This window comes from Gigantopelta aegis, chromosome 9 (assembly GCF_016097555.1).
Source record: "Gigantopelta aegis isolate Gae_Host chromosome 9, Gae_host_genome, whole genome shotgun sequence".
Lineage (NCBI taxonomy): Eukaryota > Metazoa > Mollusca > Gastropoda > Neomphalida > Peltospiridae > Gigantopelta > Gigantopelta aegis.
The window spans coordinates 30,226,062-30,249,628 of NC_054707.1; the positions used below are offsets into that span (position 1 = coordinate 30,226,062).

General features: G+C 34.8%; 2 protein-coding genes across 3 annotated transcripts in view; one reads left to right on the top strand and one right to left on the bottom strand.

The window, feature by feature from the left end:
* Positions 1 to 5,497: 5,497 nt before the first annotated feature.
* On the bottom strand, positions 5,498 to 14,704 carry LOC121381305 (glutaredoxin-2, mitochondrial-like). Of its 2 annotated transcripts, none has more exons than XM_041510562.1 (3): positions 14,597 to 14,704; positions 7,246 to 7,505; positions 5,498 to 5,775 (listed from the first exon to the last, which is right to left on the bottom strand). In XM_041510562.1, exons 2-3 carry the CDS (start codon positions 7,486 to 7,488, stop codon positions 5,671 to 5,673), a joined length of 348 nt encoding a protein of 115 aa, XP_041366496.1. In that variant the 5' UTR covers positions 7,489 to 7,505; positions 14,597 to 14,704; the 3' UTR covers positions 5,498 to 5,670. The 2 variants fall into 2 exon arrangements, with proteins under 2 accessions (XP_041366496.1, XP_041366495.1); XM_041510561.1 differs by having other exon boundaries at positions 14,546 to 14,666.
* A 1-nt stretch (position 14,705) lies between these two features.
* Positions 14,706 to 23,567, top strand: part of LOC121381303 (TBC1 domain family member 9-like) — a 45,729-nt gene continuing 36,867 nt past the window's right edge. Inside the window, exons 1-2 of the mRNA XM_041510558.1 lie at positions 14,706 to 14,848; positions 22,737 to 22,848. Of these exons, the coding sequence (XP_041366492.1) occupies positions 14,805 to 14,848; positions 22,737 to 22,848 (156 nt within the window). The 5' untranslated portion in view covers positions 14,706 to 14,804. The remainder of the gene's footprint in view (positions 14,849 to 22,736; positions 22,849 to 23,567) is intronic.

The following is a 23,567-nucleotide window of genomic DNA, read 5'->3' on the forward strand; positions in this document are numbered from 1 at the left end:
TGGGCTAACAGGCATTGGGCTTGGGTAATGTTTTCAGACGAGTTCAGATTCACACTAGACTTCCATGATCGACGACAGCATGTCTACAATGAACGCTACGCCATGACTGATTTGGAGGAGGGTCCATTATGGTGTGGGTTGGCATCACCATGATTGCCAGAACCCAGCTGCATATTGTCCATGGGAGGGTCACTGGGAAGTACTACCATAACAACATCCTTGCACCAATCATTGTGCCCTTCACACGTCAGGCTGGTCGCCATTTTGTTTTTCAGGATGACAATGCCCATGCTCACTGGAATCTACTGGTTACTGCATATCTGCAACAACAGAACATCAATACACTACCATGGCCAGGCCTAAGCCGAGACCTTTCACCTATTGAGCACATGTGGGACATTATCGGAAGATGTCTCCGAGAATGTCAACGTCAGCCAACCAACTTGGCTGAATTAAGTGCTGCTCTCCAAGAGGAATGGGACAGGATCCCCCAAAATGTTATTGGACGTTTAAGCAGGACGTTGCAAACTTCTTCATGATAAATGCTTGTAAATGCAACACTTTTTAAATACATTTTTCAAAAATAAATTGTTATGCAGTATACAAATGTAACAAATGAACCCCCAAAAACCTACATGTACTTGAAAACAATTTAATTAAATAATTCATTACAATTACAATCGCACCTAAGTGTTATTAAGGGGGTGGGAGGTATGCCCTGCAGAAATGTTTGAAAATTAGATATCCTAAAATGAAATTTCCTGCATTCTACAAGTCAAATTCACCATGACAAATGTAGGTATATCAATCTTTTTTAAAAGTTGGCTTTTGGGGGAGGTGCAATATCCCCCAAGCTGTAAACAGCAGCATACTGTATTTGGCTTACTTTTCTTTGGTTTAACAATCTATCCATAACATGGTCTACACAAATAGAGAATTAACATTTATTGGTTTCTTTTTTAATAAAACCCTGACCTTTCATTAATATGAGAACGCTCAGCAATTTTGCTTTTACTTACCAATTTTGCTTTTACTTACAGAGTAAATTTACTCATGAGCAAATTTACATGTGGAGTAAATTTTTTGCCCGTGTTTGGTTCTCATAAGAGAAATACAATGCCACCACCCAGTGAATTTGATGACAATATGTATGAATAAATATTTAATGACACCCCAATACAAACAAAATGCATCAGCTATTGGGTTTCAAACTAATGTAAATATGTAAAATGAGTAATGGCAGTATGCCGTCTGGTTTTCATCCATTCCAATATTTCTGCAAGTCCAAAAACTTCACACATTTCCCCAATGACATCAAATTCATTGTGTTAGTGTCGTTGTATTTCTTTAGTCACCATGCAAAGTGAACAGCAAAGACTGGAAATCATCTGTACCTGGTTAATTACCATGGACCCAGTACTACCAAGACTCAGTTAAAGAACCTTTGATCATCAGGCAGTAATCAACTGTAGTGATAGATGCAGACATGGATCACCATGCTGTTGAACCCACTCTTTGGTGTTGAACCCATGGAGTTGTCTGTTGACCAGCTTTCATAGGGCAGAGCTCAATCCATTCTACGGCTGAGTATATTAATAAGTTGTTTTGATCCAGTGAAGTGATGTATTGACATGGTTGGACCAATATGCTTGGATGGTTTCACTCACCCACTTGTAGCATGGTGCACAATTTTTACCAAGTATGATGACATGCTGTTGTTCTGCACCTTTTGATTATTCTGAGTGTTTGAAGTTGGATCGAACTTCTTACAGGCAATCCATCACAGGAAGTTGAACATGCTGCTCAGCAGTATGTCAATGGGCCTCCTCTGATTTAGGCTGAGAAGACTGGTGGTTGAAGATCAATATCTGCATTTTTTCCATGACCTAATGATCTCAGCAGCATAGTATACAGTTGAGATTTACTTCAATCATGTAGTTGTTGAAAGACAACAGTCCTTGAAAAGGTTCTGAAGGATTTAATTTTGAGTCACTGGTTTGTATTAATCTCATCTTTAGAGACAAATTTTCTTTTGTTACTTTTACTTAGCAAGAATTCTGGTTAGCTCATCCCACCATACATTTATTTCACATACGTACTAAGTCATTACATCATGGCTTATTACGAGGGGTGATTGATAGGTTTGTGGTCTAAGGTGGGAGGAGTCAGTTTTAGAATATCAAATACAGTCATTTTTCAACATAGTCCCCTCCTACATTAACACATTTAGTCCAGCGGTCATGGAGCAGACGGATCCCTTCTCTGTAGAAGGTGCCATTTTGGCTCTCAGAAAATGGTCCACAGCATTCATAACATCATCATCTGTGGCAAAATGATGACCACCTAGCTCCTTTTTCATTTTTGGGAAGAGGTAGTAGTCAGAGGGAGCCAAATCAGGAGAACAGGGTGGGTGTTTGACAAGTTTTAATCCACATTTCTGGATAGCAGCCATGACCACTGTGGACCCAACGTGCTGACACCTTGGACATTTGAAGTTCATTGTGGATGACTACATGGATGCGTTCCTGGGATACCCAACTCAGTGGCAATGTAACGCTCCGTTACTCATCTGTCTGCCATGATGATGTCATGAATCTTGGCAATGGTCTCCTGTGTGGCGACGGTGACTGGCCTTCCCGGACGGGGGTCGTCTTCCAGACTCTCCCTGCCATGTTTGAATTTAGCAGCCCACTTCTTCACCATGCTGTATTAAGGGGCATCCTCCCCTAGTGTGACTACCATGTCTTCATGGATCTCCTTGGGTATTAAGCCCTTGAGACCGAGGTAGAGGATGACCGCACGATGGCTGATGTTGTCCATATTATCAGAAACCACTGATGCTCAATGTTTAATTATATGTAAAAACAACTCAAGTTAGTAACTTCAAACATTCTGTGTAATCATTCAATAAGTTGAACTGCACTCAAATTCAGTGAAATATGTACAGCTCATGTACTTCTGCCTTAGGCCACGAACTTATCAATTGTAATTACCTTAAACATAGAAATAAATTATTTCATGTCTTCATCAAGGAATTGAAAACAATTTTAACTTTAAAATTTAGAATTTGAGCAAGCTAGATACATTTGGATTATAATGCATCATATATTACTAATTCTTCATTAATTCAATATTCTCAAACAAGTACCTAGCATATTGGCTTACTATACAAGGCTGCCAGAGTATGATTCTGAATGTTAAATGAATCCATGAAAGTTTTGATCTTAGATTTAACAAAGTGTTGTTACAACGTTAAATTAAAAATGTTTTTTGTCAATTTTGCGCAAGAATATATACCACGAGACTACACGGTTGAGTGGTATGTTCTTTCGCAAAATAAACAAGTGCAATAAATAGGAAGCGAAAACAACGTATGTGAAGTTCTGTATTTATTACATACCTTCTTTTATGTTTTACAAAAACGTTTTTAATTTAATGTTGTAACAACACTTTGTTAAATCTAAGATCAAAACTTTCATGGATTCATTTAACATTCAGAATCATACTCTGTGGCAGCCTTGTGTAATGTTTCAAATACAATATGACGTCATTTGTAAATCATAAATGGTCCCACGTCAAAATTTTCACCACCTTAGGTGTACTTTTTCTGTCCCACATGACCACATATGATGGAGTCTTATATTATTTAACCATGTATGTAAACATGTTTTACCACATATTTGCAGCATTATATACACTTTTTTTTTTATTGATCCAAGGGATAAATATGGATATTAGTTTGAAAACATGAAAAACAGTTTAAAATTATATCCAGTTTACAGAATTGTATAAATATAAATCAAAACATAAACTAAATGTGACAGTTATTACCAAAGTATGTGTGTGTGTGCGAATGTGTAAAATATAATGACATTTGGTAGTCACATTGATAAATAGCAGCCATCTTGAAAAGATTCATATCCATATTCAACTTGCTGAACAGCTTACTTCATATGCATGTTACTAAAGCAAATTATTGTGGAATATTGGTCGTAGCTAGAAGCCGAGAACGTCAAATCAAATTGTTGAGATTTGCATTATAAGCCACTCCCACACCCCTATTAGGAAATAGGCTGTCACCTAGTGTTGCTGCGAACATATGAAAAATATGTCTTAAAATCTTAAAGTTTACACACTGCATAAATATAAACCAAACCATATACTACATGCACATGTATATGTGAGTTACCACCAATGTATATAAAAAGTGTAAAATAAAATGGGATGTGGCAGCCATATTGGTAAATGTCGGCCATATAGAAAACAAAAATCATATCCATATTGCCGCAAGCTAAACAACAATATAAAAACACTGCTAGCTCTGCCACTCGCCAATTGCAAATTTGTTTTTAAGTGGGCAGAAACAGTTAGTGTAATATATATGCAACTGATATTTTGTTGGAAGGTAGTTATGGGTTTTGTATTTTTCAGATAATTGGCAAAAGTTTCTGATCACCCAGAACTAACCCTGTAAAGGCTTTCTTCATTAACATATTATTAACAATTCAACTGTACATCGGGGATAGGAATGTTCCAAAGGCATCTGCCAAGCAGCCTGAAGTGACAAACCAACTGTGTAGTGGGAGTTGTTTCTAACCACTTTTAGATGGTCTTGGCTTCTGGACTATAAGGTTTGGATATTGTGTGAGAGAGATATGAAACTTGCTGCCAACACATAGGTTTCTTCCTAAGTGCAGCAAGGGATCTTTTATACGTTACAGACAGGACAGTACATGTCAATATTGGTTGGCTCTGGAGAAAAAACCCAAACATTTACTGAAGATGACTCATCACACTTCATACAAATGCTCTACCAATGATCTCCATCTCATTCCTTATGTACAAGAACATGCATGTATAGGCCTATTCAATAGTGACTTCGAGAGGATGATTACTCTAATCTTTTACTACATATTAATAATTTAATTAGAGCCAAAGTACAAGTTTCAATAATAGGATGTGACTGGTTTCCTTTCTGTTACACATAACACTTATGTTAACCACAGGGTATCTTAAATATTTCAGGGCAATCCCCTGTCCAGTCTAGGTAATGAGCCATCCCATACATATATGGAGAGGCAGCGGTTGGAGACATTCACTCAATCAAAGCAGATGTTTCTTTCAAGTACAAGAAAAATTCCATGTCTGCACAAGTCAGGAACATTTGTTAAGTTCTGAAAGCATGTATTCTATTTGAAAAATAACATGTAGTTGTCTTTGAAAATGAATTGAAACATGTAATGGGTAAGAAATAATCCTTTTCAGCCTTCATAAACATTGTTTTTTAAAAATAACTTCAGTTTTCATTTGCCAGACAACAACATTTACTGCGGAGAAGGACTATAGGTGTCAAGTCTTAATTTGATGTTATGTTCATCCTGAATACAACATTAATTTTAGATTTAATCCCACCTTTATGCCTCCATACTTTGTGTAATGTTCTTAAGATATCTCCTTGTAAACGCACATGGCATAAAGAATACAACAGAGAACAATATTAAAAGCTTTCACATGCTCAATTTATTTAAAAATGGAACAAGTCCACAGTTCGATAGTATCACCACACTGGATTGTGTTTTGACATTATCCAGTATCCCTTCCTAGCCTCTGCTGGTGAATTTAATACACTATACCTAACATATAATTTAATGTGTACATCATGTCCATACTTCATTGACAAGCTGCTGTCATCTCAGCTAGTTTGCCTTTCCTGTGCAGAGCTTGTGTTTCACGAGCACCACCTATACACTCGCCATTGACAAATACACGTGGAACCTGCCAATAAAACAAACTGGTTTTAAAAATAAACTGCATTTACATGTACACAAAAAGATATACATATACTTATATATTGAAAGAAATAATGAATTACATAAACAGTAAGATCTAATAGTTACTGCAACCAGAACCTAATGCAATAGTTACTGATATTCAATCCCATATTACTGATGTTCAATCCCATATTACTGATATTCAATCCCATTTTACATCATTCTATTGTGTACAGACATTTCTTAGCAATTTTGGTCTTCAACACAATGTGTTCCCTTATTTCTTACCATCAGAACACATAAAACATTTCACCTAGGCCTACATGTATTCAATAAAATAGTTTTTTAGTTGCTTTGCTATCAATGGTTTTATGGAGTGCTGTCAAGTTTAGTATTCATATTAAAATACATATTAAACTAATTGATGAATAATCTAATAAAAGGAATGTGTTAAAAATTCTTAGAACGCATGGATCCAGGGTGAAGTGCTTGAGATGTCAAACTGACCAACTACATGCTATATCAGGGTTTGGACAAAACGTAATAACCAGTAGAAAGTACAGTAAAGTACTTTACAAAGTATTTATTTCATAATAGAAAACTGATTTAAAATGTCCCAAAATCCATCAAAGACCATCTACAATTAAAAAAAAAAAGCAGTGGAGCACTCTATCCTAGCCTTTGTTAACTGTAACAGCTTTCTATGGTCAGTATTAACAATTATTTACATTTAGGCCTCCAACCATTGCTCCCGCACCCCGTTTCCCCACAACTAGTTTGGGGAACAGGATGAAACATATCTCCTCTATTTATTAAAGTCACTTTTGGTTGTTTTTTTAACAACAATCTTTCCATGTATTTTTTAAATTTGATAAATTTAGAGTTTACAAACTACTGGTAGATACTGACTTAAGCTAATAACATTTACATACCATGGAGCAAGGATTCCCAGATTATGACATCATATTGGGAATGACCCTATTTTTGGAAATTAAAGTTTCCCAGTCTTGGCTTGGAAACTTATCATTTAACTGTGAAAACTCACAATTAGCACTGTGTGAGGTTATCTGACCTCGGGTCAAATATGTGACCTTATCAGACCAGATTGTTTAAATCTATATACTTGCCGCATGTTTTATGTGGTGTGCAAACAGAATTTCAACGAACAAAATGTCAGCAGTCGAAATGTCAATTGTCAAAATGTCAATGGACAAAATGTCTACAATTAATGTGGTATCTGGGTCAAAATGTCAACCTGTTTGTGTATGTACATGTGGATTATCATGTGTAGGAGTCTTGAGAGTGGTCCTCTGTAATCCTTGGTTATGAATATGATTTTGGATATGTGTGTCAAAGTTCGACAGATCCGTTTAATGCATACATGTGTAAAATGGATCCAACAAACAGATAATTTTATGGACATACATGTATGTGCCACCATCTTTAACAGTAGAAGCAGACTTGTTTAACTTACTGTTGTGGAATTTGTCATGTCACCAAGAACATGCTGCAATAATTCTCCGTCTTTTCTTTCATCTAGTTCGATAACCTTCACCGGTACCTTCAGTTTCTGAAAAATGTTCTTAGCCTGCTTGCAATATGAGCATGATGTTTTTGAATAAATCACCACACAGTGACTAGAAATAGTATCCACAATGTCAGCCCTTTCTGGAGTATCAGACAGTTGTAAAATATTCCCCATATCCTTAACTTCCATATGAATTAAATATCTATCTGTAAAAAAAAAACATGAAAATAATAAATAAAAATTAGCATGAAAATCCCTTGAAAGAAAATGCAATGTACAATTATAAAACTTTAACATTTTAAACAAGATATTTATTAAATGCTATGCTGTTGTGAAATAAGGTCATAACAATGCAAAATGCTGAAATCTGTTGAGTGTAATTAAAGATTTACAAATTATTTATCTATTAATACCTCAGCACATTTTGAACTATATGGCTGTTTGGTCTAACATATGAAAATTTGCATTATTTAACATCACATGCATGCAAGCCTCTGCTACACAAAAAGCAGTAAGATATATTTTATAAGCAGGACAGAAGGAAGGAGATGTTTTATTTAACAACGCACTCAACACATTTTATTTACGGTTATATGGCGTCAGACATATGGTTACGGACCACAATAAGCAGGACAGTACCTTACATATATGCCTTTTATGTTGTGGTTGGGAATGGGAAAAAACAAGAGGCCTGTCAGCCTAGAGCTCGGCTATTTATTTTCCAGTTTTGTCAACAATAGATAAAATTTATTAATCTGTAAAGACCACCTAATGTTAAATTTTAATTTTTAAAATTTAAATTAATAGGTACAATCAGGTTAAATATGAGCCTTATGTGTTAAAAAGATCCATACTGACATACTGACAGATTAACAAGAAAAATGCTTAATTTTAATAAATAGATGATTATTCCTGCTAACTGAGGGTAGCCATTATATTTTGTTATATTTTCTGATCACCTTTCGGGTCTCCGACTTAAAAGGGAAGAGATGTCACTTCGTGTAAACTACACCTATATGCACAAAGTAAACAAAAGCAGTAATTTAAGGCACGGCTCTTTGCTTTGATCAGACAGACTTGTAAAGCAACATAGATGCCCAGATAAACAAGCACTCTGAAAGTACTGCTAAAGCAATACATGTCGCCTACCACACCCCAACTAATTTTCTTATCTCTTAAATTCAAGGGTCATAAATTGCCATGAAAGTTAAATTTGATCTGTAATCTGTAAAGCTATATTCAAAATTTCATCTCAATATCTTAAGGCATTAAAAAAAGAAAGAAGAAGTCTGGAAAACAGATTTTCATATCTCCTAAGTTCAATGGCAATAACTGTGAAAAATTGGTAAATTGCCGTAAAAGTCCAGTTTTATTTGTAACAGAAGATGATAAAGCTATACAATTTGACGACTGATATATCAAAGACTGTGGTATGTACTACCCTGTCTGTGGGATGGTGCATATAAAAGATCCCTTGCTGCTAATCAAAAATAGTAGTCCATGAAGTGGCGACAGCGGGGTTCCTCTGTCAATATCTGTGTGGTCCTTAACCATATGTCTGATGCCATATAACCGTAAATAAAATGTGTTGAGTGCGTCGTTAAATAAAACATTTTTTTCTTTCTTTTTCTTTCTATACAATTTGTCTTAGCTAAAATAAAAAGTGGAAAACAAATTTATGTATACTCTTCAAACCATGTAGGGGAACCTGAAATATTAATATCAACCATTCCCCATTACTAATATATATACCTTACAATTTTGGCAATTGTAAATTCTTATTAGAGTTCCCCTACTTTTTTTGAAGAGTATATTTCCCAAGTTCATGGGCAATAACTCTATTAAAATTATGTAGATCACCATGAAAGTCAAACCTGATCTGTACGTAACAGAACGTGATAAAGCTATGCACAAAATTTCAGATAAATATCTTGAGGTATTGCTGAAAAAAGGTCTAGAAAATAGTTTTGTATCTTCTAATAATAGAGCCATTACATGTCAAAAATGGGTAAATCGCCATGGTCAAACTTAAAGGAATGCTTAAGCAAGGCTTTTGGACTGGTATGCATATTCAACAATATATAAATTATAATGCACATTATTGTTTAATATCAACAAGTATAATCTTATATTTAATTAATAAAATGGTTAAATGTGACGGCTATTACCGGGTATGTACCATCACAGTGAATACGCCCTCCGGTGGTTACATAATACTTAATTACGGGCAAACATCCAATATTTCCATCGAAAATTAAATTCTTTCTAAAAGACCAATTGGGAATTAAAATATTTTACAAACTACTAAATAAATCATCTATAGTTCCTACATCACAAATGAAATATTCAGCGGAAGGGTGTGATTTTACCTTTTTCATTATGGTTTTTTTTTTTTTTTTTTTTTTTTTTTTTTTTCTTTTTTTTTTTTTTTTTTTTTTTTTTTTTTTTTTTTTTTTTTTTTTTTTTTTTTTCCTTTTTTTTGCAAAATATTATAGTTGACCATTTTGCCAACAGAATTATACCAACAAATACCTTTTTACATAAAATAAAACTGATTGATTCTAGTATGTGTAACTTTTGTTCACATGAACCAGACACACTGCAGCATCTATTTTATGACTGTCCTAAAGTCGTTGAACTCTAAGAGTATTATAGAAAAATGGTTATTACAAAAAGGTGATTATACCCAGTTGAATAGGAACACAGTCTTATTTGGAATTATAAATAGTAAACATATATTTGTAAACTGGTTAATTGTTAACGTAAAATATTACATATACAAATCAAAATTACAAAAGAGTACACTAAATGAAACTGTTATCAACAATTTTATTAAAGATAAGTTACAAATAGAAAAATACATATATTACAAAAACTTTACATACAGAATTCGACGACAATTGGGGACCATGGTTAAAAGTTCTAGAAGGCCACAACTGAGACACTTAATACTTTTGTTATGTGTATAATTTTAAGTATGACGCCAGTTTGGAAGTATATCTATAACTTCATTTTAAGTTTTCTCTTTTCAATCTTCTTTTTATTTCCACTTTTGTCACAGCTCCTTTTTTATATATTAGTATATTGTTTGCTATGTACTTTGTAAGGTAGTGAAATCAGGGCCCCAACCCTGACACTATCATAACATATTTCTGTGGCAATAAACTATTTTTTAAACCCCCCACTCCCCAAAAAAACCCCCACTTAATTACGGAATTGGTCTTAGAATTGAAGAAACAAGCCTACATGATTTTTGCAGATGCATCGCAATGTTCTTTAATAATATCCATCCCAGTAAGCCAGCAATAAGTATATATTATTTTTCAATACAAAATAAACGTGCCCTTGTTTGGCTTCATACATAATAAATATTGCATATCTGAGCATAATTTCACTGGAAATCCATATTTCGTCAATAGTACAATTTTTAAATTCAGGTGCATTAGTAATGTTAATACAAAATAATTTTGTATTGGAATTTTTTCAGCGTTCTTAAAACGGAAAGGTCATGTACTCACTTTATTGTTATCGTAAGGCAGTCAGTTGAGTGCTTGCTTTAGGTGCTGTGTCACAGGACCAAACCACCTCGGTTGATCCATTCAACTGGTTGGGGGGTTTTCCATTCCAACCAGTATACCACAACTGGTCAACGGTTGTGATAATAATTAATATGTACTTTCCTATTTGTGTATGTAAAAAAATCCATTGCTACATTAGTAAAAATGTAGCAAATTTCCTCCGATGACTATATATATGTGTTAGAATTACCAAATGGTTGGCATTCAATAGCTGCTGCCCCTGCACGCGCTGTAACCTCACCGTGGTGCAGGGGTGTAACATTTTCTTTGAGAATGGCCAATACAGCACAAAATTGAAGTTTTGAGTAAAATTCAGTATCCGTAAAATTCTGTGATATTTGTGTTTTTGCACAGTTCTTTACACTGTTCTTTACACTGTTTTTGTTTAAACCTTGAATTTTTACATTGATGTTGATCATCACTTTATTTATTTGCATTACCATAGTTTGACACCCAATAGCCGATGTATTTTTCGTGCTGGGGTGTCATTAAACATTCATTCATTCATTCAATAGCTGCTGATTAATTAATGTGCTCTAGTGGTGTTGTTAAACAAAAACAAACTTTAACTTTAACCGATGTGATTCAAATTCAAAATTAGTTATATTATTACAATGCTTTGCCAGATTAAAATGAAAACTGGTCTTAGCCTATAGTAACCTTGATTCCTGTCAAAACACTATAGCAAGCAGACAAGGTCAGTATGTTTTTATTTTAAAAATTTTAAAAGATGAAAAAAATAAAAAGTACCTTTCGTCAAATAGGTCCTATATCATATAAAACAATTAACGTTGGATATGTTATATTTAAAGCCAAAACAAGGAAAGAAAGAAAGAAATGTTTTATTTAATGATGCATGCACTCAACACATTTTATTTACGGTTATATGGCGTCAGACATATGGTTAAGGACCACACAGATATAGAGAGGAAACCCGCTGTCGCCACTTCATGAGCTACTCTTTTCGATTAGCAGCAAGGGTTCTTTTATATGCACCATCCCAGACAGGGTAGTACATACCACGGCCTTTCAGACCTTTCCCCAGGATATTTTTAAAGCGCTTACATTATGTATGAAGGACATGTTTCACCTGTTAAAGTGTGAATACCTGTGTACTGTAAAGTTTTAAAAGTTGTTACAACCAACAGTTGATTGTCACATACAGCCAAGTAAAGCATAGAGGCAATTGATTTAAGGCCCTTACATGATGCCAAAGCGCTTATTTACACACCTAAAGCATAGTGGCCCCCTACACCATATGTGTCTGGGGAAACCCCTGCCTTTGATATACCAGTCGTGGTGCACTGGCTGGAACAAGAAATAGCCCAATGGGCCCACTGACGGGGATCGACCACGCATCGAGAGAGCGCTTTACCATGGGGCTACATCCCACCCCCAAAAACAAGGGTGTAAAGAGTGACTGGTGTGGACCTTAAACATTTTATTAAAAAAAATTATATTTTGAACTAATTTTTAAAGAGGCAGTATCCGGAATATTTTTATTATTTAAGCATATAGAACAGAAAATCCAATTACGTTTGGTGCATATATGACGCCGCACTCCGCATTAATTTTACTACGCTGGCTTATCCAGGTCAAAAACAAAGCCAGTATTTTTAAAGTGGGACACTTTTGACGGGCTCCTACCGATATCGGTTTTAACTGTCTTGATTGAGGGGTCGTCTCATATCTCCAAAACATATTTATATCCATAGAGGTATAGTACAATGTCTTTCCAGGGGTTGGTGGGTGGGGGATTTGCTTTGAAATTTTGACAGTGGCCAGTTGTTGGCATACGAGTTACATGTAAGGGGGTGTTACTAATTACGTAACACTCTAGGGGTAGAGGAAGAGGGTACTGTGTTTGATTTATGTAACATTTTTCAAGACTATATGTTATTTTTATTCATTACTTAGACCTAAAATGGTGGGGGGTTTTTAAATGCGCGGTCAGTCTAGAATCGATCTCCATCGGTGGGTATATAAAAGACCATGGTATGTGATATCCTGTCTGTGGGATGGTACATATAAACGATCCCTTGCTAAAAAAATTATGTAGCGGGTTTCCAAGGCGTGTGCACAGGGATTTCAACGGGGTTGGGGTTATAGACTGTGTTGAGCGAAGTTTATATGGGGCCATGGTCCCCCAGAAAATACATTTCAATTTTTAAGCTTGGGCAAGTAAGGGTTTCGACCTCCAATACCCTCCCCCTACACATGCACCCGATTCCTCTCTAAGATCAGTGTTCGAGATTAATGGTATCCTGATATCCCGGGGATACCAGAATTTAATTTTGGATACCAGACTTCAAGAAACCAGTATCCCACCGGGATACCATATAATACTAAATTCTCAGGTGGGATACCAGATTTTGAAATGTTAGTATGCAACTGGGATACTGGCCAAAATTTTTAATCTCGAACACTTAAGATTATATGTCAAAATTACCAAATGTTAGACATCCAACAGCAGAGAGAAGGAAGGATAGGATATGTTTTATTTAACAACGCACTCAACACATTTTATTTACGGTTGTATGGCGTCAGATGATTATTAAATCGATATGCTCTAACTTTGATGTTGTTAAACACCCACCCACCCTAACTTTACCCTTTACAAACGAAAGAATATTTACGTGAATTTGTCGATTTTAAACCGTAAAATTAAGAAATGAAAACATTCATTGTCTACTTTAGTATATTTTATTTAAAAAATATATACATGATTAATGGTTACTAGTAATAGTAGTATACAAACTAAACTTTGAAAGTTCTACTAACACTTTATAAAATATTAATTCTGAAACAGGAAGGTACGATTGTCGATAATACATTTCAAGATCAAACCGGTTTTAACGAACGACTCTAGTACCGTATCCTCAACAGAACATTCTTCGTATAGCGCAAGATTTTGCTTTTAATTTTTTGAAACGAACCCAACAATTTGAAATCGGCAAACACACATGTTAACTGAAACTGACAACAGGCTGTCGTTTGTGCTTTGCCGAGCTATGGCAGCACAGGCGACGAATCGAGCGTATACTTTTGACGATCTCCGTTCATAGCGAACACACATGAGTTTTTTAAAAGTGCATTTAATCTTGTATTTCATATTTGTACATGATGTTATAATATGGTAACCAGACACTGTAACTTTAAGGATCGGTCATAGGAATTTATATTTTGAATATAAGTTTCTGATTTTGAAAAAACAAAACAAACCCCCGCTCGGTATAATATCCGCCCGGTCCCCTCCATTATTATTTTTAGTTAGGGTTGAGGGTTAGGGTTAGGGTTGGGGTTGGGGTTGGGGTTGGGGTTGGGGTTGGGGTTGGGGTTATGGCTGGGATTAGGGCTAGGGTTGGGGTTAGGGTTGGAGTTAGGTTAGGGTAGGGTTAGGGGAAGGGGGGGACCGGGCGATATTTTTCCTTAATTTAGTTACTTCATCATTGACCAACAGTTTTTACATAACTTAATTAAAAAAAGAAAAAAAAGCTAAAGGTGTGGTTAGGAATGTTATTTGATTTTAATATTTTATAGCTAATTGCATATTTAAAAGTTAAAATTATATTTTAAAAAATAATACCAGTAAAAAAAAAAGCCGATATTATCAGAAAATAATTAAAGGCATTCCTAACAAAATAACAACAACAAATGAATTACATTACTTTTGTTCGTTAATGGTTTGCTGAACTCAAGCAAAAACGAAATAGGCCTACCGTTACGTCAGAATTATCGTAAACAGTATCGCTGAAGAGCAACTGATCATTATACGACGGTTCGCTTTTGTGTGAGAAAATAACGTTTGCGTGTCATGTCGTGTAGCAGTCGAGTTTGATCATGTGACTTGTATAAAATGGAGGTTATTGACAAAATACTCGTGTAATACATTAAGCATTTATCACTTTCACTTCCCGTAAGAAAACCATGTGGATAAAACCAGAAGAAGTTTTGCTTGCTAATGCACTATGGTAAATTGCACAAGAATGTTAACATATAATATAGATTTTGTAACCATCAATCATATCGTATAATTGCTGGCTACAAAACGGTGAAAACATTAACATGAAACATGACATGAGACTGAGTAATTTCAGTAAAGCAAACCAAACTTAAAAACGGCACTTGACAAATAGCAGGAAGGATATATGATATTATATCAAGTATGCTAATAATATAAGTTTAATCATTAATGTGCTACTCAGGGGCGAACTCTGTAGATGGATAGTTATTTGACTTGTTATTTATTCTTTGCTTACTACATAATCACATAATAAAGGGTGAAGATCCAGGATTTCGTAAGTGGGCCTGGTCCCAAAAAAAGGACAAAGGACACCATTACATTTGCAGAAGATAAGTGACCATATCTCCCGAATAGAGCCAGATCTTTCTGTTGATCTGAGGGTATGCTCCTTCGAAATATTTCTAAATATAGATGCTCAGAGGCCAGGGCTCGAACTTAACGATGGCACTGACAGCAATTACTGTCACTGAGATATAAATTGCCATAGGTAGAGAGCAATACTGATGGCACTTTCATGCCGTCGGTAAAACTCCTCAACAATGGGAAAATTTTTTACACCTGGTGTACATAATCTGCCAATATTTAACATTTTCACATTTGAAATATGTTTACATATGTACAGCAAAATAACCTTTTAGTCATGTTTATTTTATGCAAATGTCACTTTAAACAAAAATTGCCATAGGCTGGCTAAAAATTGCTGTCGGAAGTTTGAGCCCTGGAGGCAATTTAGTATTACAGTGCTGTCCGGTGTATTGGCACACATAAGCATTCAAAGACCATTTTGTATGTGAACACTGTGAAATACTTAATAAAATGGTTCTCTTACCAATGAAGCAGTGCATAATCTGAAATACACTACAAATTGTTTTATGTCTGTAGTAAATAAACATTTTAAAATGGTGCATAAATATAGGAACCCTCTTGTATCCAAAACGATATGCATGTCTGGTGATTCGGTGCAGTAGATGTGGATCATTGACCCCGCTATTTATAGATTGCCCATGACCTCATTTTGTAGCCCATAAATGCTACACTATTGTCCAGGATTATTTTACTTGTACTTTTTTGTTTTGTCTTATTAAAAATATTACTATGAAAATGAACGATCACACGTGACCCATCTCATGATCAGTTTCGGAATTGTTTTCTTGAGTGGCTGCAGATGCATACATGTTCATTGTCATACATGGCTAAGATGCCTACATGGATTTTATTTTTTATAACAATGTGACAATTGTGAACTGGAATGACTGCCAATTAAGGTGTAAAAGTTTTGTTTTGTTTGCATTTGTCTGTGTTTTCCTTTTCAGTTTAAATAAAAATAACTGGAAAAAAAAAATATCATTAAAAATTAGACCATTTACTATAATTTAAAAAATGCGGGATGGTGTTTTTAGACTGGTTTTAATATTCTTAATATCAATACGGCTGACCTACTTTGCATTTATATTCACGAAAACAGGTGAATGATTTATTTTTAAATTATTATATAACTATTGATATTCAAAAAAAAATTTTTAATTGCATCCTTAAAAGTAGGGTCAACTCAAACAAGAGCCTTGTGTGTTGGAAAGATGCATACCCGGACCACCAACACATACTGACACTTTAACAGATGAAAAACGCGTGTAATTTTAGAGTTAATAAAAAAACATGATTATTCCTGCTAACTGGGGGTAGCCATTTTGTTTCGTTTTTGTGACGTCCGATGGTATAGCTTGGGGCAAAGTGACGTCAGCTCCGTCCATATTCTCTGTGCACAGTGTAAACAAACACTCTAATTTATGACAAGGCGCTTCGCTTTCATCAACCTGACTTGTAAAACAACATAAATGACTTGATAGTATAATAAACTATTTAACTAAATATATTTCAGGTTACATCAATAGAACAAAATGGAGTTATAGTATTTTTCTTGTTTTTAAAATCCAAAGAAAAAATGCATACTATTAGGCCTATTGGTAGGGCATACTTTTCTTTTCTTTGGGACGACGTAATTGGTCAGTTTTGTGATTTTAGATGGGAAAGTCTACTTTTTCAAGGGTTTTACAGAATTACAGTGTACTTACAGTAATAAAGCAGGGCGGTTGGTAATACAGTTATTTCAACACTTTGACAGTGGTGGTTTATTTTATATTGAAAAATAATGTATAATTTGTGCTGGCTTACTAGGATGGATGTTATTACAGAACATTGCGATGCATCCGCAAAAATCAGGTATGTTTTGTTTCTTCAGTTCGAAGACTAATTCCTGATGTGACACGTTATGTATTAAGTAACCACCAGCTCGCCAGAGAGCGTATTCACTGGGATGATACAAAATGGCTGCACCTGTTATATATAATAGCCGTCACATTTAACCATTTTATTAATTAACTATACGATTATACTTGTTGATATTAAGCAATAATGTGCATTGTATATCATTGAATATGCATACCAGGCCAAATGCCTTAATTGTCCCCTCCTTTAACAATAAATATGTTGATACTTGATTAACCATTGAAAAAGGAATTGAACTTTAATTCGTTAAAACACTGACAACATGACAACTTCCTAAGCATACTTAAGCCAAATACCAAGTGCGCAGAATCACCGGACGCACCGATACACCGGACACGGTTGTATGCTACTTGTTCTGTTTGGAAAATTTGTGAAGTTTATCTATTATGTAATATGGTTTATTGGGAAGCTGAAAACAAGCAACAGCAATGAATCTAGTATTTTACAACTCTTTGGGTCTTTTTTCAGTTCTGACATTCGTTGGCAAAGGCTTGGCATGTTTTTAATTTCAAAGTGGGAGAAACTGTTTTTGAATGAGTAACTGTTGTCGGCAATTGGCGAAAATCAGCAATTGTGAAAATAAAGGCTTATGATATAAAGCTAAGTGTTCTGATATGAAAAATTATACATCATCCTCAATCTCACCCTTTACTTTGTTTAGTGGATTATGAATAATAAAAAAGCCATTTAAAAAAAAGGCACATCAAAAGACGTGGGGGGTGTACGTGAATCTGTGACACCCCCTGGATTTGCCAATGAACTTTGTTTAGTGGATGATGAATTAAAAGAAAAGCCATTTAAAAAGGACACATCAAAGGACGAGGGGTCATGGGACCTCAATGACACCACCTTGATCCGCCAATGTAATATTAACTAGGTAAAACCTAAAAGCCAGTGCAAGTAAGATAAATTAAATACACTGTATAAATATGCGTATGTGTGTGTATATATAGAGATACGTGTGTGTGTGTATATATATAGATACGTGTGTGTATATATGGAGATATGTGTGTGTATATATATAGAGAGATGCGTGTGTGTGTATGCCCACATCTGTTCAGTTCCTGATGTATGGGTGATTAGTTAGTACCACTCGATGATCATGTGCATACACTGTATTGTCGTATATACTATAGTCAATATATACAAGAATATAGTGTACATGCACACATGACTCATTCCATCGAGTTGTGGTATAAAGCAATTGTCATGACGTCTTATTAATTACATCACATTGTTTGGAGGCTTCCACCCTTCTTGAAAAGTATTCCATAAAGAAAAAAGAAAAATGGCAGTCGGCGAAACATTACACTTTTTCTCCAAGAGATCTCAGCGAAGTCGATATAGGTGACATGGTTACAACTTAAAGTACTAATCAAAATTATACCCAGGTGATTTTTTAGTCTTATATATTAGTTATGAAAATTCCTGGAATAAAAACCATAAAAATGTGTCAGTATTATCATGACCTGTTATGGTATTCAAACAACCGGTAGAAAAAATGACAATAAATGACATATTATAGATAGAAATATGAGATGTATTTACAATTTTACTTCAAAACATATGTAATTTGGAACAGACTATAACACCCAGGTTTATGTTGATTACACTTAACAGGTGAAATCACAAGCACTAAGCTAAGCAGAGAGGTGGTCTCGGGTGTGTTATAATAGTTTTTTTCAAGATTTCTGTTTGAACAAAATGGGTGGGGGGGATCTAATGGTAATTAAAGGTAGGTGAGTAATTTATCATAGTTGTTAACAATGTGGTTCGGACTTCAGAGCATTACATAATTATTGAACGGCGGGATGGAAGGATGTCTAACATATGGCATTCCAACACACAAGTCTATAATGGTACTTGTAAATATGTTTACATGAACCAGCACATACATCAGCTGTTACAAACATCTCGTAGGTCTCATCTCAGTGACCGCGCAGTCATCAATTTTATTTTTCAGCTGTAATTTTTTAAACGTATCTTCAACCAAATTAATTTTTCAACTTGTGAAAAGATACAAACTATATTTCGAAAGGAAATTGCAGCATGTCAGAAAGTCCAATGAATATGAACATAAGACACCCCCAATCAAAGTGCTTATAAATTGCTCATTTTATCCATATTTGATTGCAGGTGTTATTTGTTGGTTTTATTATTTTTTGTATATTTAAAAGTGAACAGAATACAACACAGACTTTTACCTCAATCCAAACCCCTGTGAGCTAAATACTAATTGAAACCGGACTTTTCACATTGGTCTCAATTTGGCCCATTGGTGTACTGTTTAGTTTGGTTTCACTGCATCATGTGAAGTAGTTCTACGAGTGTATGTAATAGTACGTAATTAATAACTTAATTATAAAGGACAATATAGTAACATTATTTCAACATTTGGTGCCAAGCACATTTTCATTTATGACAGTCTCAAATTGATTGACATATACAATGTAGATAATTTTGACAGGCACTATCCAACAAATTATTTCTAGGTTTGTAGTAGTTATTTATTGTGATAAAAGGGGAGGGAAGCTTATCAATCAATCAGGACCTATTCTTTAAAATTCCTTGAAAAGCAAGGAGCTTCCTATTTCTGGAAAAATGCATTACAAAGAAAGAATAACATGTCAAAATTGCAATTTGCAAGACTACTGTAGTTTTCGTATTGAGTAGTTGAAACATTGTGGTATACCGGTATATAGCAGTTTATCATTGCAGCACTGTTTATTGCAAATCTGTTGAATTATATACTCCATCATGGTTACACAAATTTCTGTTAAATTTGGACATTTTAAATTTTTATTTTCATTCTTAAATAAATTATAGTCCATTTGTCCTGATTGTAACAGTCTTACTAAATGCTTAACGTTTGACCTACAAGTCTGTTCAACCCCAATTTACTGTTCATGTTAAGTAAGCAACTAACTGTATCGTAATATGCCTCACCTTCTAAACAAGTGAATATTTATTAGGTGCAAAATTACCTACACGTATGGCTATATGACTTAAGCTATTGATTTCATATTATATTCATTTGTTGTTTGCAACAGCTGATATATGTGCTGGTTCATGTAAACATACTTATGAGTACCATTATAGAATTGTGTGTTGGAATGTCAGTTATCGAAATAAAGATTTTGTGAACTGGTTAACACTGGTGAGCATGTCATTTGTCTTAATGGCTCAACTGATGTTTTAAAAATCCTGATCAAAATTACACCAAACAGTTTTTGCTTTTTTCATAATATACTTCCCACAGAAAATAAGCAACAGCCAATGAAGTACATGTATGGAAATAAAGTATTATTTGACGATATTCTTTAAATGATTTTATCAAGAAATATGTTATTATACCTTCACCATCCAGTAAATAGACCCAAACATGACTTTGGTCAAGCTGTGAGTTGTGTTAGAATTGTCTACTTTTAAATAGAGGGCAGGATTTATTTCAGTCGGGTGAGTGCTCGCTTGAGGTGCTTGCAACACAGGATCGAACCACTGATTAGTTTTTTTCTGATTCCAGCTAGTGCACCACAACTGGTCAAAGGCCATGGTATGTGCTTTCCTCTCTGTGGGAAAGTGCATATAAAAGATCCCTTGCTGTATTAGTAAAAATGTAGCGAGCTTCCTCTGATGACTGTGAGTCAGAATTTCCAAATGTTTGACATCCAATAACCGTTGATTAATTAATCAATGCTCAAGTGGTGTCGTTAAACAAAACAAACTTTTAAATACATCAACCATAGAAATGCTCATGCAAACTGATCAACAGAAAAATAAAAGCAAAACAAACTTTTAAATACATCAACCATAGAAATGCTCATGCAAATCAAAAAAAAAAGCAAAACAAACTTTTAAATACATCAACCATAGAAATGCTCATGCAAACTGATCAACAAAAATAAAAGCAAAACAAACTTTTAAATACATCAACCATAGAAATGCTCATGCAAACTGATCAACAGAAAAATAAAAGCAAAACAAACTTTTAAATACATCAACCATAGAAATGCTCATGCAAACTGATCAACAGAAAAATAAAAGCAAAACAAACTTTTAAATACATCAACCATAGAAATGCTCATACAAACTGATCAACAGAAAAATAAAAGCAAAACAAAAGCAGTGTTTTTGTTACAGTATTAAATTGGCTTTAATTACGTGTTGCATGGAGCACCAAGGCAGGCTTGTACACGTCTTGGCATCGACCAAATGAGATCATACAGAGCTCTGTCATTGCAGAATGTTTCACCATTCTTCAGCCAGAACCATTTTCAGCTCATCTAGTGATTGTGGGTAGACATGACATCCCATACATGTTTTACAGCATTCAAATGGGGAACATGCAGGGCGGTCCATGTTAGTGATATTGTTTGCCTGGAGTGCAGTAGTGACTACGGTACTTGAGAGTGGTGGGGTCTAGTATTATTGGACATGAAAACAAAATCTGCTCCTAGAGGGATGACTCTAGGTATACTGAACTAATCTCACATCAGACATGGCATCCCTCTTTATGATGGCAAGATTACTTCTTTGTCCAACCTGTATTCCAGCCCATGCCATAAGGCTGCCCCGACCATACTGGGCTGTGGTACAGTTTACAAAGAGTTCTCAAATTTACCTGTTGTCTATATTTTTATCACAAATATTTGTGCTAATTTTGCAAATAAATGTGCTAATAATGTTTCACCTATCTATGTAACCAGCATATCAAAACACATATTTGAACAAAAATGGGGTGTCACTGGACTAATTTTTTATTGTACACAGTTCAGATGCGGTGCCATTTTCTCTTATTTTGTGGACAAATACCATTAAATTGAAATTTTAATTAATCTGTACCTAATGGAGAGTTTTTGCAATTGAAATACATAACAAATTAAATGTATATGTGTGCAGTATAGAAATTATTTTAGTACAATGCCATTGGCCATTAAAGTTTGTATGTTCTTGACAAAAATTTGGAGAAAACTTTACATGTACAATGTATTTTAATATTTGTTTTACTACAATTTTATAATTTATGAGTCCATTTTTTTTTCACCATTAAAAATTAAACTATTAGCATGTGTACTTGTGTACAAAGGTCCTGGAAACTAGACTGCACTGGATGTTGTAGCAACTGCAGTCTGTTACATCCCTCCTTGAAGCATTTTGATAGCTTGGGTCTCTTCAGTAGCCATTGCTTAGCATTGTGTTTCACATTCACATTTCTATGGATGTTGTATTAAAGAGAATGGACCTTCTGTTTCTTAATCATTTAATAACATTTAGAAACATATGTTAAAATCACCAAACATGTTAGTAGTCCCATTTTGTTGTGCACAATAACATATAACTAACCAGTAATAATCTTGCAGCAAGTTTTGCAGAAGCAATATCCATGAATTTGAGGGCCTTATTGTTTAATTAATTAATTCATTCATTCATTCATTCATTCATTCATTCATTCATACATGAGAAATGCAATTTGGAAATTTTGGTCCTGGATAATGAATATATTTCAATAAACAAGTTTGAAATTTGCTTATTGTTTGTTTTGTTGCCAGGGTCACAGAACGAGCCAACCCTTATTTTGTGATGCAGAAGCGAAAAGGATATGGTGGTGGAGGTCTGACAGGACTTTTGGTTGGAACTCTCGACACTGTATTGGACAATAAGGTAAAAACACTCACTTGTGACTTTAGGTTGGAACTCTCGACACTGTATTGGACAATACGGTAAAAACACTCACTTGTGACTTTTGGTTGGAACTCTCGACACTGTATTGGACAATAAGGTAAAAACACTCACTTGTGACTTTAGGTTGGAACTCTCGACACTGTATTGGACAATACGGTAAAAACACTCACTTGTGACTTTAGGTTGGAACTCTCGACACTGTATTGGACAATAAGGTAAAAACACTCACTTGTGATTTTAGGTTGGAACTCTCGACACTGTATTGGACAATACGGTAAAAACACTCACTTGTGACTTTTGGTTGGAACTCTCGACACTGTATTGAACAATAAGGTAAAAACACTCACTTGTGACTTTAGGTTGGAACTCTCGACACTGTATTGGACAATAAGGTAAAAACACTCACTTGTGACTTTAGGTTGGAACTCTCGACACTGTATTGGACAATAAGGTAAAAACACTCACTTGTGACTTTAGGTTGGAACTCTCGACACTGTATTGGACAATAAGGTAAAAACACTCACTTGTGACTTTAGGTTGGAACTCTCGACACTGTATTGGACAATAAGGTAAAAACACTCACTTGTGACTTTAGGTTGGAACTCTCGACACTGTATTGGACAATAAGGTAAAAACACTCACTTGTGACTTTAGGTTGGAACACTCGACACTGTATTGGACAATAAGGTAAAAACACT

Coding starts and splice junctions, on each gene's coding strand:
- LOC121381305 (XM_041510562.1), bottom strand. CDS start 7,488: ATGGAAGTTAAGGATATGGGGAATATTTTACAACTGTCTGATACTCCA. Junction 5,776..7,245: donor ACATGACAAATTCCACAACA/GTAAGTTAAACA, acceptor TTTTATTGGCAG/GTTCCACGTGTATTTGTCAA.